Source organism: Schistocerca cancellata, chromosome 9 (assembly GCF_023864275.1).
Source record: "Schistocerca cancellata isolate TAMUIC-IGC-003103 chromosome 9, iqSchCanc2.1, whole genome shotgun sequence".
In the NCBI taxonomy this organism is placed as follows: domain Eukaryota; kingdom Metazoa; phylum Arthropoda; class Insecta; order Orthoptera; family Acrididae; genus Schistocerca; species Schistocerca cancellata.
In genome coordinates, this window is record NC_064634.1 from 396,173,448 (window position 1) to 396,187,914 (window position 14,467).

A 14,467-nucleotide genomic window follows, 5' to 3' on the forward strand; every position below is an offset into this window, starting at 1 on the left:
AGTTATGTGATCTACCTATCTAATCTTCAGCATTCTTCTGTAGCACCACATTTCGAAAGCTTCTATTCTCTTCTTGTCCAAACTAGTTATCGTCCATGTTTCACTTCCATACATGGCTACACTCCATACAAATACTTTCAGAAACGACTTCCTGACACTTAAATCTATATTCGATGTTAACAAATTTCTCTTCTTTAGAAACGCTTTCCTTGCCATTGCCAGTCTACATTGTATATCCTCTCAACTTCGAACATCATCAGTTATTTTGCTCCCCAAATAGCAGAACCTCTTTACTGATTCTGTATTACCAAATGTAATACATAGTTGTAGTAAAGTTTTGAATCATTAAATACATTCAGTCGTCATCCCTACATTAAATTCATATTCTTACTTTAAGGTTGCTGCTACTCGTTCTGTCGTAGTAGTAGTAGCTATCCTTTTGAGAGTTCTACCGACAAGCTCGTCTAAGGAACGGAAAAACATACGAAAATATGTATCAAATTTGTCTTCGTCGTTGCGCAAATCGCAATACAGTGTGACGAACGCTCCTTTCGTACATCTCCGTTCCACCTTAGGATGCACCCAAAACTTTCACGCGTGTGGAATTTTTTTTTTTTTTTAGATTGAAACGATTCTTAATTGCAGCGAGCTCACCTTTATACGTATGATCAAACAGAACGATGTGCCAGTGCACAGAAGTCAGTGTTCGCCCGACTGTGCAGAACCGCGTGCATCCACCCGTCTGTGTAAGCCATCTACCCTTACCGCCAACCGCACGCGGAACGCGGATCATCCGCAACAGGCCTTACGGGAAAAATTTGATTTCTTTACTACACAACTACTTAATGTCGTTTGAGGTAGTGAGATAAGTATATGCGATTTTCCGCGTCATAGTGCAGCACAACGCTACTCTTAATACCCTTGTCGTGTGAGAATACTGATTATTTAACACCGCTCAACAATGGGTAATTACTCTGCGACAATGGAAGTTTACAGGGAACGTCTGTGGTATGTTGGGTGTATAGCTACTGCGGCCAATTCAACTTAATATCACCAGAACAAGATGCCACATAACCTCGTTGCCATCTCTCATGCGTTTGCAAGAAATCGACAATGCTTGGCCCTAGAAGCAGTTATGTAACATTGCTTTCAACTCGTGATTGTTTCGTCGAAACGCGTGGCGGATGAATCAGTGCTACCATTGTGACTGGCACATAATTGTAGTTTCATATAACTAGCATTCTCTTTGCCAGTTCTTATAAGAGAATCCGCAATGTAGGGAAGCATTAAATGCCTTCACATACAGTATTTGAAGTGGGAATACTTGTCAGGTATCCATCAGGTGATCGCGGCCCCACGCTAGGTATCGACCAGAGATGACGCGCGTGCCGGTCGCTGGGGTCCTCCACAGCCACAAGGACGCAGGCGCAGCTGCACGGACGCCAAACTTCCACTCGCGTGGTGTGGAGCTGTAGGGCCGCGCGGGCGGCAGTCGCGGCAACACCGCCTGGGAAGCTGGTTGTGACGTCACGCGAAACAGCCCGCGTTGCAGCCGCGGACACCGACCAGTTGCGGCCGTAGCAGCGTAAGGTTAAGAAATGGTGATGCAATGTTGCGTGCCCAATTGCAGGGCAAATTATCGAAGAGGCTACAACGTGAACCTATTCTCCTTTCCCAAGGATGTAGCACTTCGTCAGCAATGGATTGCCGCAATCCCTCGAGATAATTTCGAACCCAGTATACACACGAAGGCACGTATTCTACGTGGACTGTAACCACTTCTTGACTTCGTTTAGGACCGTGTGCTATTAACGTTATTACATTCTATCAAAACATAAGTGCATCGGAACACAATGTTAGCAAAATGACGTGTTAAATTTTTGCTCTAGGTGTGTCAACTACACTTCGAAGAGGGCGACATACGCCGAGAGACAGGCTATTTTCGTACAGAGTCGGGAACTACGCATTCACTCGCTTTGCAACGACCGCGATTGAGGCCTGGAGCAGTTCCAAGAATATTTCCCTCGACTGTCAACAGCAGTCGGACTGGCACGTGGAGATTGTCCAGATCTGAGCATATATGTGAGCAAATGGTTCCAAAATATTGCAGCAGGGATTAACCCTAACTCGTAGTATCACGTAGATGACACTTTGAAAGTAGCTTATGAAGTTAGATGATTTGTTGATGTGAATGCCAAAAATCTGGTTCGATCTTTGTGTTCTGTAGCATAAGAACATCATTACTTCGGTAACTGTACACCTATGTTCTTGTAATACAAAACAGTACAGAGTACTTCATGGTTGTTAAAGCTACAGCAGTGACTTTCAAGCTGGTGGTGGTTAGTTTAGTTTGTACAGTGTATCGTGAAATGTAGTGTTAATCAAATTCACAGCATGTTGCAAATATGAATGAAAAGTTCGAATCCCACGGAATGTACACGTTGCTGTTTCTGGCGAGTCGTAGGAATTCAGTGTAGCGGATTTTCAGCGTCTAGGTGAGAAAGAAAACCCCGAAGCAGATACAACGCGGGTTTCGCAAATAGAAAGCAATCAACATATCTCTAGTTTTGCAACATCACTGCGTCGAAACGGTCAATTACACGAAGATGACGGTCACTGATTGTAGTTGGTGAAACAGCGGATGTTTGTTTGCCTCATTATTTCTGAAATTTGTTAATAAACTGTTACTGTGAAGTCACGTGTACTAATTTGTTGGAGCAAGAAACTGTTAGTAAGCATTCGTTTCATACACTCCCTTAGCCTATTTCCGTATACGGAAGTATCTTGTTCTTTGCTTGTACCAAAATCAATAAGTTCGTACAAGCACGTTTTGAGTGGTTCGCGCTTAGAAACCGCAAGTCTAATCCTTATCTGTATTTATCATAAAACCGCACTAAAACGAACACAACGGCGCGTTTCGGGTCACACTTTCATCGGTCTCTCCATTCTTAAATCATTTAATAGATACATCCTAACATGGGGCTTTATGTCAAAGTTTTTTTATTTAGTGATCATTGTTCGACATTTTAGGGTGCATGCGTTTAGTAATTTAAGAATGTGTAGCCACATGAGCGCATGAATTTCTAAATGCGTTTCTTGTGTTTTATTGTGTTAAATGTTAAGTGCTAAATAAATATAACTATTGAGTCAACGACCGCTAGTCCTTAAAGATGGCTATTATTGAAAATTCAGGTCTAAAGTAGATAATTATTTCGCGGAAACTTCGTACAGTTCTTTTTGTTTTCAGTGTCTTAGAAGGTGAGGTATGAGTAGGTGAGTGGGTCGTGGGGTTGTGGGCTGCTAGTCCCCTGGATCAGGTGACAAGCTTGGGTATTGGACAACTTCCTCCCAGTATGTCTGACAGTATTAGGAAGTCTTGTGACCAAGGAGTAAAACGGAGGTAGAATTTTAATTATGTTCCATTAAACGGACTTTGAATTCAGTCACGAAGTTAATTTGTCGCGAGGCTTACTTGGAGAAAACTGATGTTGCTGGTAAATCAAAGATTAGGTGTATCTCGGTGGATTTTTGCTCAATCAGGTCTAATGAGTACGCCTTCGTAAAATTCAAACTGCTGTTGAGCGGGTAAATTAAACATTCAGTAAAATTGATCCTTTGTTGATCCACAAATTCATAATTCCGTTAAGACTTCAGGATTTAGTAGGTAGAGAAACAAATTTTTCGCGTTCTCGCGTTTTAGAACACTAGTACCGCACCCCCGGCAAGAAAAGTTGTCCCAAGTATTAAAACGGAAATTTTAGTTTGTCACCGAAATTGCGAGTGAAGTGTCCCAACGTGCACAAAAAAATCATGAATACAATTTACTGCCAACAACACTGATTTGAAATTTAATTGAAGCTTACACTAATTGGTTATAAGTTTTATAGAATTAATTCTTTTAAATAGTTTTCTCAAATATTGCATTTTTTGAGTTGTCACTGCTCTTGCCGGGATGCAATAAGGACAGACGTTAAGTTTCACGACAAATTACACACAGATCCATTATACGTGACGTAAACATTCATGTTAACATTTTCGATTTTCAACTTTTCAGTTGATTACATTAACAAGTAAGTAATGCGTAACGAGGACGAGAGATGACAAACACTAAGCGCCAAAGAATCTTCGTAACATTGCTATCCTCCGTTGTGACCATGGAGGTAAAAAAGTTATTTTAAATAGCCGCCCAAAACATTAGGTTCACTGCATTCATACCTCTATGATTCACCGCAGTGATGCTACTCGTCACTGTGACTTGATTGTGCCCTGTATCGACCGTGTCGAGTGTTCACATTGTGTGGAGACGTAGTTGTTTGATAAAAAATGCCAGCTTATACGTTGTTTACGGGTGCACTAATCAATCCGATCATAGTCTCAAGTTCAGTGGAGTCACGTTTTATTCGTAAAGTGCGGCCGTTCAAACAATATTTTTATTTTCTTTTGTGTACGTGAATCATGGCTGCACTGTTTACGTTTATTGTAATGGTTTTATTTCTGTCATTTAACTTAGGATTTGCCTTACTTTACACAATATCCGTTTTCTTTTATCTTGTGTGTTTTCATTGCCTTCTAAATAGCAAACGCTCAGATATCCGTGCCACACTGTCAACGGTCTCATCCCCGCACAACACACGGCTATGTAATCGCACAGATCGTTGGGGCAGCATCTTATGCCCCAAATTCCTCCCGCCGATAATTATTCGTTGTTCACATTTCCTGCCCACCTTTAAACTAGATTCTGGCTAGAACAGCTAGAGACAGTGTGTGTGTGTGTGTGTGTGTGTGTGTGTGTGTGTGTGTGTGTGTGTGTGTAAAATAATTATTGGTATATCACAAAGCTTATATATTTTGAAAACTTCAGAGTGAAATTCATCAAAGTATACGTCCATTCCAATTGTGCTATTTTTGGTTATTCTTGAAAAACACAGCTACTGGCGAGAAATATTCCTGAAAAAGAAGGAAAGAGGCTACTGTTGGAAAGGTAGGTCTAGATCTTACACATTACTAAAAAAAAAATTACATACATGAAAGCAAAATATCCATTTTGTATGGTCTTTCAATTAATCACATTTATAGCATTCCACAATGCTGGAAGATGTTTAAAAAGTTACTTTTTTTGCCCTGTAAATTGCTATTACTGGCTACATTGTGAATGATGCATCATAGGTAAAATTTCAAGGTGAGAAGATAAGTAAACTACAGTGAAACTGATACACTGACAATTTAATAAAACAAGAACTCTCTTCTACGTGGAAGTAAACATCTACGCAATTCTTTTAACGTTTTAATGTTCGTTGACTTGCACACTATACGACAGCATGCCTCGCTTCTTCTCACATTGCACACGTTTATTGGTTAGCAACGAACACGTAAGTTTTATTGCAAATGTGAACAGTAAAAATATGTATACGGAGTTGAAAATTGGAAATGTGCCTAACAAGAAGCAGTACCAGTAAGCAAACAAGCATTAGTTTAGGAATTCCTGCTTCATTTGCCATCTATACAAATATAGTAAAAGTGGAATAAAATTGCGAAAGCATCCTTTTCATGTCACGGCGTCCCTTCCTTTGTTGTTCGAAATGCATCTGTAAAAACAAATTACATTAACGAGACTAAATCTGTCATTACTAGACGAAATAAGATTTCAAGAACGGAAAATCTTTCAAATTGCCTCCCTAGCACTTACAAGCTCTATCGTTCTTAGTAATTAAAACAGTTGTCACATGCATACGACAAATAACGAGCAAGAAGAAATAGTAAACAGCAGTCTAATGTTCTGGGCCTCTTAAAATGGCGGCAGGCCTCGCCTACTCTGTGGCTGCAAAACAACGTACAGTGTAGGTCTTTCACTTACCTCCATGGCTGTGGCTGGTACTGGTCGGCTTATTGTGTCTACTGTTGTATTGCAGCCATCCCAAACACTTTCGTACAAACAATAATAAGAAATAAATCTCAAACACTTCAACTTCCTGACATTCTAAGTCAGTAACTATACTGTTAGGACTTTGTCTTTAACACTAACACGACTGGAACTGTTGAACGGTTTGTCACAGTTCGGGAAATCTCGGGTTCCTATTGGTTTTTATGGTAAAAGCTGTGGAATACAAACTCGGATAGCTTCTGGGATGCAGATCACTTGTAACAGTGACAACAAATAGGAGATAGAAATCATGATTGTGTCCAATTCTCAAGCTTTTGCTAGGCCCGAGATCTGGTGATGTGCGACTGTACCATCTCAAACCGGTCTTCACATAATTTGTTCTCGCGGTAGCAATTACATGCAGTATATTGTTTGTTAGGCGTTTAATTCTTTATTAATTTTCCTCCTTGTTTCAGCTGAATATTGCCACCATGTTTTCGAACTGATTTGTGACGTTTTCTGTGCTTTTATAATGGTGTTTATGAATGAAATTCTATTTTGCATCGTACTTTGTGGATCATTAGCCTCTCGTAAACAAATGAAATATTGTACTAGGTTCAGTCATGTTGTTACTCCGGAACTACATTTTTCGCCTTTGTTACCTTTCCTTACGGCAACATACATGTTTGTATATGCATACAGTCTAGTATTATACGAGAACTACTACTGCAGATTTGTTCAAATACAACAGTAGTTTGTGCAGTGGTAAAATTTACAATTATTTTCTACCGAGTTGCACGACATCGTTGAATTTTAAGCAGAGCCTTAGGTTGTTCCAGCTGTATTCCGTTCTTCATAGAATAAACCTGATGTAAACAGACACACGCGATGATTTGTCAGCAGCCGTGGGTCTCGTTCACCGGTGTTGTTCCGCTCGTGGAAGTAGGTCCAACATGTATTAGATATCTTGTTACTATGTCGCTGTAAATGAAACTTAAGACATTCGGCTGTATTAACAGCCTTCAACGTTTTTCTTTATCATGCTTTAGGTACGTGGTTTTTATTTGAAATATCGTGTACAGTCGCTCTCTCTGTAAGCGCAACTTTAGCTCTGAGTGTCTCGCTGTCCTTATGTACCACGAAAATGTATAACACTGCTTTCTGCTTCATAGTTAAACAAGCGCGCGGAACACCGTTAATGTCTAGAAGCGTGTTGTTTGTTTTTCACAAGATTGCAGAGAAGAATCAGCTTTGATGTTTTTCGAGCAGCAGTAGGTAATTATTTTTCAAGAAGGGTTTACAAGTACAATGTGTGGTGTAATCGGTAGGTTGTTGATATTGTTGGACAGTGGGCGGCGGTTCCGATCTAGTTGAGATTTACAATTTTTTGTTACGTTTGAATACCACACCTAAATCATTTAAATACGAAATTTATCAAATATGTGCTAATTAACTCATACTCAAGCATAATCTTTTCAAGAAAAATGTACTCTTCTAGTTTCTAATTATGTATCACACGGAAAATTCTGGTCTTCGTTGCAAATACACATTCTTAATTATCTATAGTTCTAAAAGCTTGTTAACGATTTTGAAGTTCGGATTACAATTCCTCTTGGAGAAAAATAGAAAATACGATACTACTCCTTGGAATATGCCCATTTGTTTTGAAGGATAGATGTGGTCTCTCACGAACCAGAGTGATAAACGTAGTAGACACATAGCAAACAATTTTCGCGGTGTCGAGCACACTGTACATGATGCATTTTCAAAGTTGTCACCTTAATACTGCAGTCTCTGGAGCCAAGTGAAGAGATGTCGCGAGAAGTAACAACACACTTCAGCTGCCAAACGTACTGGAACTAATGCGCGAAGCTTTGTGACAAATCACTGCCGAACGATGGCGAAATGCGGAACTGTATGCGACAAAGGAGGAGGAAATGTGGACTTTTTGGTGGCTTGGGACTCTTTTGCTGATCGCCCAGTTATGAACTTAACAGTACTGAAATATGCCATATTCCTCGGTGTCCTGTATGGAATTAGTTCAGAGATTACGAGACCTTTTGACAATGTTGACTGGAATACTCTTTCAAATTCTGAAGGTGGCAGGGGTAAAATGCAGGGAGCGAAAAGCTATTTATAATTTGTACAGAAACCAGATGGCAGTGATAAGAGTCGAGAGACATGAAAGGGAAGCAGTGGTTGGGAAGGGAGTGAGACAGGGTTGTAGCCTCTCCCCGATGTTATTCTATCTCTATATTGAGCAAGCAATAAAGGAAACAAAAGAAAAATTCGGAGTAGGTATTAAAATCCATGGAGAAGAAATAAAAACGTTGAGGTTCGCCGAAGACATTGTAATTCTGTCAGAGACAGCAAAGGACTTGGAAGAGCAGTTGAACGGAATGGATAGTGACTTGAAAGGAGGATATATGATGAACATCAACAAAAGCAAAACGAGGATAATGGAATGTAGTGGAATTAAGTCGGGTGATGCTGAGGGAATTAGATTAGGAAATGAGACACTTGAAGTAGTAAAGGAGTTTTGATATTTGGGCAGCAAAATAACTGATGGTCGAAGTAGAGAGGATATAAAATGTAGACTGACAATGGCAAGGAAAGCATTTCTGAAGAACAGAAATTTGTTGACATCGAGTATTGATTTGAGTGTCAGGAAGTAGTTTCTGAAAGTATTTGTATGGAGTGTAGCCATGTATGGAAGGGAAACATGGACAATAAATAATTTGGACAAGAAGAGAATAGAAGCTTTCGAAATGTGGTGCTACAGAAGAATGCTGAAGATTAGATGAGTAGATCACATAACTAATGAGGAGGTATTGAATAGAATTGGGGAGAAGAGAAGTTTGTGGCACAACTTGACCAGAAGAAGGGACCGGTTGGTAGGACATGTTCTGAGGCATCAAGGGATCGCCAGTTTAGTATTGGAGGGCAGCGTGGAGGGTAAAAATTGTGGTGTCACCGCCAGACACCACACTTGCTAGGTGGTAGCTTTTAAATCGGCCGCGGTCCGCCAGTATACGACGGACCCGCGTGTCGCCACTGTCAGTGATGCAGACCGAGCGCCACCACACGGCAGGTCTAGTGAGACGTACTAGCACTCGCCCCAGTTGTACAGCCGACGTTGCTAGCCATGGTTCACTGAGAATTACGCTCTCATTTGCCGAGACGATAGTTAGCATAGCCTTCAGCTACATTTGCTACGACGTAGCAAGGCGCCATTACCAGTATAGATATTGAGATTCTATTAATATATCATCAAGAGCGATGTTCTACAAATGTGGATTAAAGTTAAGTATTACAGAAGCTACGTACTTTTCTTTATAGCAGTCATTACGTATCCTGTTTCAGACCTCACGCCAGCCTGCGTGAGTTTAATCGCGTGCCTTTCGGCTTCCTCGCACTGTGTCTAGGCTGTCTTGTCTAGACACAACAAAAATCGTAGAGGAAGACCAAGAGATGAAAACACTAAGCAGATTCAGAAGGTTGTAGGTTGCAGTAGGTACTGGGAGATGAGGAAGCTTGCACAGGATAGAGTAGCGTGAAGAGCTGCATCAAACCAGTCTCAGGACTGAACACCACAACAAGTGGCTTCAGTGTTTAACTGCATGGTGAAATCCCAGCAGGGCGCTTTTTACGCCACTCATAGCTCAGAGAAGTCCTTGTTAGTCAGGAAGTTTCATCACTGTTGTTTTTAATTACACTAGTATGTTAGCTGAGATTGGAGCTTGTTACATTTTCCATCAGACCACCCAAGAAGCGTGCCGCCCGAGTTTTACCATTATTTCTTTCTGTTCAAAATTAAATGACATTCAAGGCTATATTGTTCCCTGCTCGTCCCTTGTTTTCATGTTTACTACAATTGTTCACATAATTGCGGGTTAGTTGTACCAGGTGGCAGGCCAGTGTTATCAAATTTACGAGGCTCCAGAAAGGTTCAAAATCATGAAATGTTCAATTTTTACTTCTTTGCATTTTAAAAATCTACAGTGTTTCCCCCCTTTCAACTGATATGTAATTTATTCAGATCAGAAGAAAACTATTTTTAAAGTATTTTTGAAATATGTTCTGCATGGGCGTGACCCACTGTGGCGTTGTTAAACTGCTGTCTAATGTTGTAATCTATATGCTCATCATGTACATTATTAATGATGGGGGAGAAAATACGTGTTACAAAATAAGTGTTGTGGCTAACCCGTGATAGTTAGATATATACCGCTCGTTCGATTGTCGCTTGTTTCATGTTCATTTACTCTTTCGTTATCCCGAAATTATTCGTAGTGAATTCTGTTCATCGAAGTCTGTGTTATTGAAGGATAATCTTTGGTAAACGTAAAGTGACTAGAAATTCTCTGAAGTCATTGAGGAAGAGGACAAATGTTCGAAAGACAAAGGTAGGCGTTATTACCGTAAAAAATGAGACGATAACAGTGTATCCATGGTGGTACAGCAGAGGATTACAGTGAAAGTGAGAAAGAAAATACTTTGCGGAGGAAATTTTGTTCAGTTAGTGAAAAGTATGAATGTTTTATGGGCAAATCGCATGCGAATGAATTTGGTATGACAGTTCTCAACGGATTTTTTGCAAATATGTGAAATATATTCAGTGTAGTGAAGTCTGTCTGGAACACTCTATAGAAAATCACTTAGGACTTGTCAGGGAAATAGAACTGATATGTGGTAAGTTTTCATACATGACCACCTTTTGGAATATTGTTGCAGTAACTCCAAATGAAGAAAATGGTAGCAAAATCCATGAACATAACATAAGATTTGTTTGTACATTGCATAAAATTGGTGAGGGTGCTACTGCAGGTGCAGTTTCTGTGGCATGATGAATCTTCCAAATCGCACCACCAAGTTTACGAACTATAAGCGGCGCTCATAAAGAAACGAACCGGGGGCATAATTACAGAAGCCAGTTCCTGTATGTATTGATCCTAGCTGTTGAGACATTTGTCCCGCTGTGACACAAGACAGTGAATGGCTGTCTCATACAATTCCCGGGGCTGCGACGTTAACCAGTTCCGCACGTACTTCGTCGTCGCCCGAGGTTAAGCGTTTGCCCCCCAGGGAGAGATGTCCGGAATGTAGGGTGGCCGAGAACCTCCCATTCGAATTTCTGCAAGAGTGTCGCGACTGTGTTGGCCGTATGAGGCTTTGCATTGTCGTGGAGCAGAATGACCCCACGGGTGAGGTTTCCTGGTCGTCTTGATTTGATCGCTTGGCGAAGGATGGTCAAGGTTTGCGCGTAACGGTGAGCATTCACTGTTGTCCCTGTGATCACGCGATTTTTGGACCCCTTAAAAAGGCTCCGAGGGGCAAACGATTCACCTGGGACGACGACGTCCAGCTGTACGTGCTGAACTGGTTAACATCGCAGCCCCCGGGAATTTTATGAGACAGCCATTCACCGCCTTGTCTCAGTGGGACAAGTGTCTCAACAGCCAGGGTCAATACTTCTAACATACAGGTACTGGTTTCTGTAATTATGCCTCCGGTTCGTTTCGTTTTGAGCGCCCCTTATACAGTAGACGTATAGGGCTAATGTAGTTGTCTGTAAAGAATCTCTGAAGAACGCTGTGGAAGAGGCAGTACTAAAAACCAGTGGTAATAGAGACTTCACTGCAGCAAGAGATGGTACCTGGCATTAACGGAGACACACCTTTTCGTGGTGTATCTGCCAGCAGTATGTATACAGGGAAAGATTGATGTAGCAGTAATATCTAAATATTGTAGTTGTCCACAAAAAAATGTACACCTGAAAATAATTGCACCGGTAACGATAGTGGCAGTAGTGGAGGAATGAAAGTGGCTGGTGTTGCTAGTATATTTCAACGTTCTGTTGCGTTTGACAAAATGCGATATGCGAATTACCTGGTGATGGTGATTGTGATTCTAAAAGTTTGAAACATATTCAAGAACTGAAGCCCTATGGTGGTGATGTAGTGCAGAAATGTGTGTTGGACACAAACAGAAACGAATGGGATCAAGAATTAAGCGATCGAAAGCTTCGTACAAAAAAACAAGAACTCGGTGAGTTTGATTGGAAGGCAGTGCTAACTGACAGTGTAATTGAAAAAAGACGCAACTATTACGGAATGGCTATTACGCAAAACACACACACACACACACACACACACTCTCTCTCTCCCCCCCCCCCCCCTCTCTCTCTCTCTCTCTCTCTCTCTCTCTCTCTCTCTCTCTCTCTCTCCTCCCCCCCCTCTCTCTCTCCCCCCCCTCTCTCTCTCTCTCCCCCCTCTCCCCCCCCCCCTCTCTCTCTCTCTCTCTCTCTCTCTCTCTCTCTCCCCCCCCCCCTCTCTCTCTCTCTCTCTCTCTCTCTCTCTCTCTCTCTCTCTCTCTCTCTCTCTCTCTCTCTCCCCCCCCCTCTCTCTCTCTCTCTCTCTCTCTCTCTCTCTCTCTCTCTCTCCCCCCCCCCTCTCTCTCTCTCTCTCTCTCTCTCTCTCTCTCTCTCTCTCTCTCTCTCTCTCTCTCTATATCTCTCTCTCTCCCCCCCCTCTCTCTCTCTCTCCCCTCCCCCCTCTCTCCCTCCCCCTCCCTCCTCTCTCTCTCTCTCTCTCTCTCTCTCTCTCTCTCTCTCTCTCTTTCTCTCTCTCTCTGATGAGAAAAGAGTTCGTGTAAGTACAATAAGGGATTCCTAGCTGATGAAGTGTACTCATAAACAGTCTGCCTTATGCGGTAAATGAAACCTATTTTCAGAGACTTAGCAGCATCTGAACTGTTGAAAAAGTGCGTTCATAGAAAAATTCAAAACACAAACGAAAGTGTAAATAGTGTTACACGGTCAAGAATCCTCAAGACTGTATTGGTGTAATAGAAACACTTCATTTTGGTGCATATGATGCTGTTGTTACTTTCTATGATGGCAACGTTGTAAGGTGCAAAGTATTTCGAAATATTGGAATGAAGGTAGGTTTCAGCATGGTATGAACGATGCATGCTTTCGACAAGGAACGTCTTTGAGCTACTGACAGGTCTGTAAATAGCCTTGAAATACAAGCCTAAGTAAGCAGGAGGAGGACAAAGAGGAAACTGGAGTAGTAGTTGCGGAAGATGAAGACATTCCATCCTATGGACCTGGAATGCACTAAAAAGGTAATCTAACCTTGTCGTTCGATTCTAAAAGTTTTATTTTTTCCTACAAATTATGTTTTCTCAGTATCTATCAAACCAGTTTGTTTCAAATTTTCAGGAAATGTTACACAGCCCCTTCTGCGTAACTTACCACAGCCTTTTCTTTTTTTTAAAAAATCTGTATTGTTGAATTTATAAACAAAAAGAAACAAAATAGTGAATTTTCATTACAATAGAAAAATTAATCTAAAAACTGTATTCACATTTTTAAAAACCACTGTGGTAATTTGTAGCCAGTACTCCAATAAATAACCTGTAAAAATTTCAACTTCCTAGATCAAATACTTCACGAGGAAACATGTAAGTTATAAGCATTATTTTAACATTGGAAAGATACGGTTTTCCGGGGCCTCCTAAATGCTCCAGTAAAGCTGCTGTTCATATTCTCACCGAGTCATTGAACGAGTAACGCACAGCATAAAACGTGTACTTGACTGTACTCCAGACAGCATGGCTTCCACTCCACGTAAAGCAAAATCCAATGAGAATACATAGTGCAATGTTTACATGTTGTTTATTCTTATGATGGAGTATAGGCCGTCTCTAATATCGCTTTGACTTCTGCAGAGCGAGTCAGATGTCACGTGATCATTCGAAAAGGCTCGATACTATATTCGAACGCTGCGGTGTATCGGGAAATCTTGAGCCTCTTAGAACGCGAGTATCATTAGCCCGACCCCACTGTACACGTTTGGCGATAAGAATACTGGTTAGGTGAGACAAGAGGTAAAATTTTGTTTCATGTTCACAGTTGCCAGGTTGTCGGAATTCGTCTAGCTTCTCTGGACCTTTCATTCGACATCCAGACAAAATGCGAAATCTAACGACACAACTTCTTGTCAAGTTCTGTACAAAATAGCTCGAATTTCCCGAACGCTTTCACTTTCATTGTTGAACTGTACGAACATTAGGCCGACGGGCGGAGTAGCTCGCTTCCTCTGTCGTGCCTCATGGGTGGTGGTGACGTTATCTGCCATAGGATAGCGCGCGCTACAGGCTACAACATCGGTTAGCATACCATTGTGTACGAAAAGGTTCACACACTCCACGTGTCTTTCAAGAGTCTGGCCTGGAGAATACGAAACGTCGTGAAGTTTATTTGTTCGTTTCCGTTTCTGTTGGTTCAAGGTTAACCCATAACTCAAAAGGAGAGGTCTCAGTTCGAAGATTTTCGAACTCGCTCTCCAAGCTCAGTTCTGCTGCAATTGCGGTTGCCATCCATCCAGATATATCGGGACAGTCACCATTATGGACCATCTTGTCCCGACGCCCCGCCGAAAACCAATTTTTTCTCATTATGCAAAATACTGTTACGCGCTTGGCTCAAGTACGGAAGTAACTCCATCTGTTAGAGAAACATGTAAATGCCGCCTCAGTTTTATGTCAGTAAGTTCATGTTGACAAGGTCGTATCACAGATGGCGTTGCATGTTGCGTATCC

At 41.4% G+C, this 14,467-nt stretch overlaps 1 protein-coding gene across 18 annotated transcripts in view; it reads left to right on the forward strand.

The window, feature by feature from the left end:
- The window catches only part of LOC126100822 (protein bric-a-brac 1-like), a 485,405-nt gene that overhangs the window by 401,883 nt on the left and 69,055 nt on the right, over positions 1 to 14,467 (forward strand). Inside the window, exons 1-2 of one of the 18 annotated variants that reach the window (XM_049911461.1) lie at positions 1,584 to 1,751; positions 1,890 to 2,082. The exons of the other annotated variants lie outside the window; for them this stretch is intronic. Of the exons in view, the coding sequence (XP_049767418.1) occupies positions 1,599 to 1,751; positions 1,890 to 2,082 (346 nt within the window). The 5' untranslated portion in view covers positions 1,584 to 1,598. Of the gene's footprint in view, positions 1 to 1,583; positions 1,752 to 1,889; positions 2,083 to 14,467 lie in introns of those variants that run through there. 18 annotated transcript variants of the gene reach the window in all.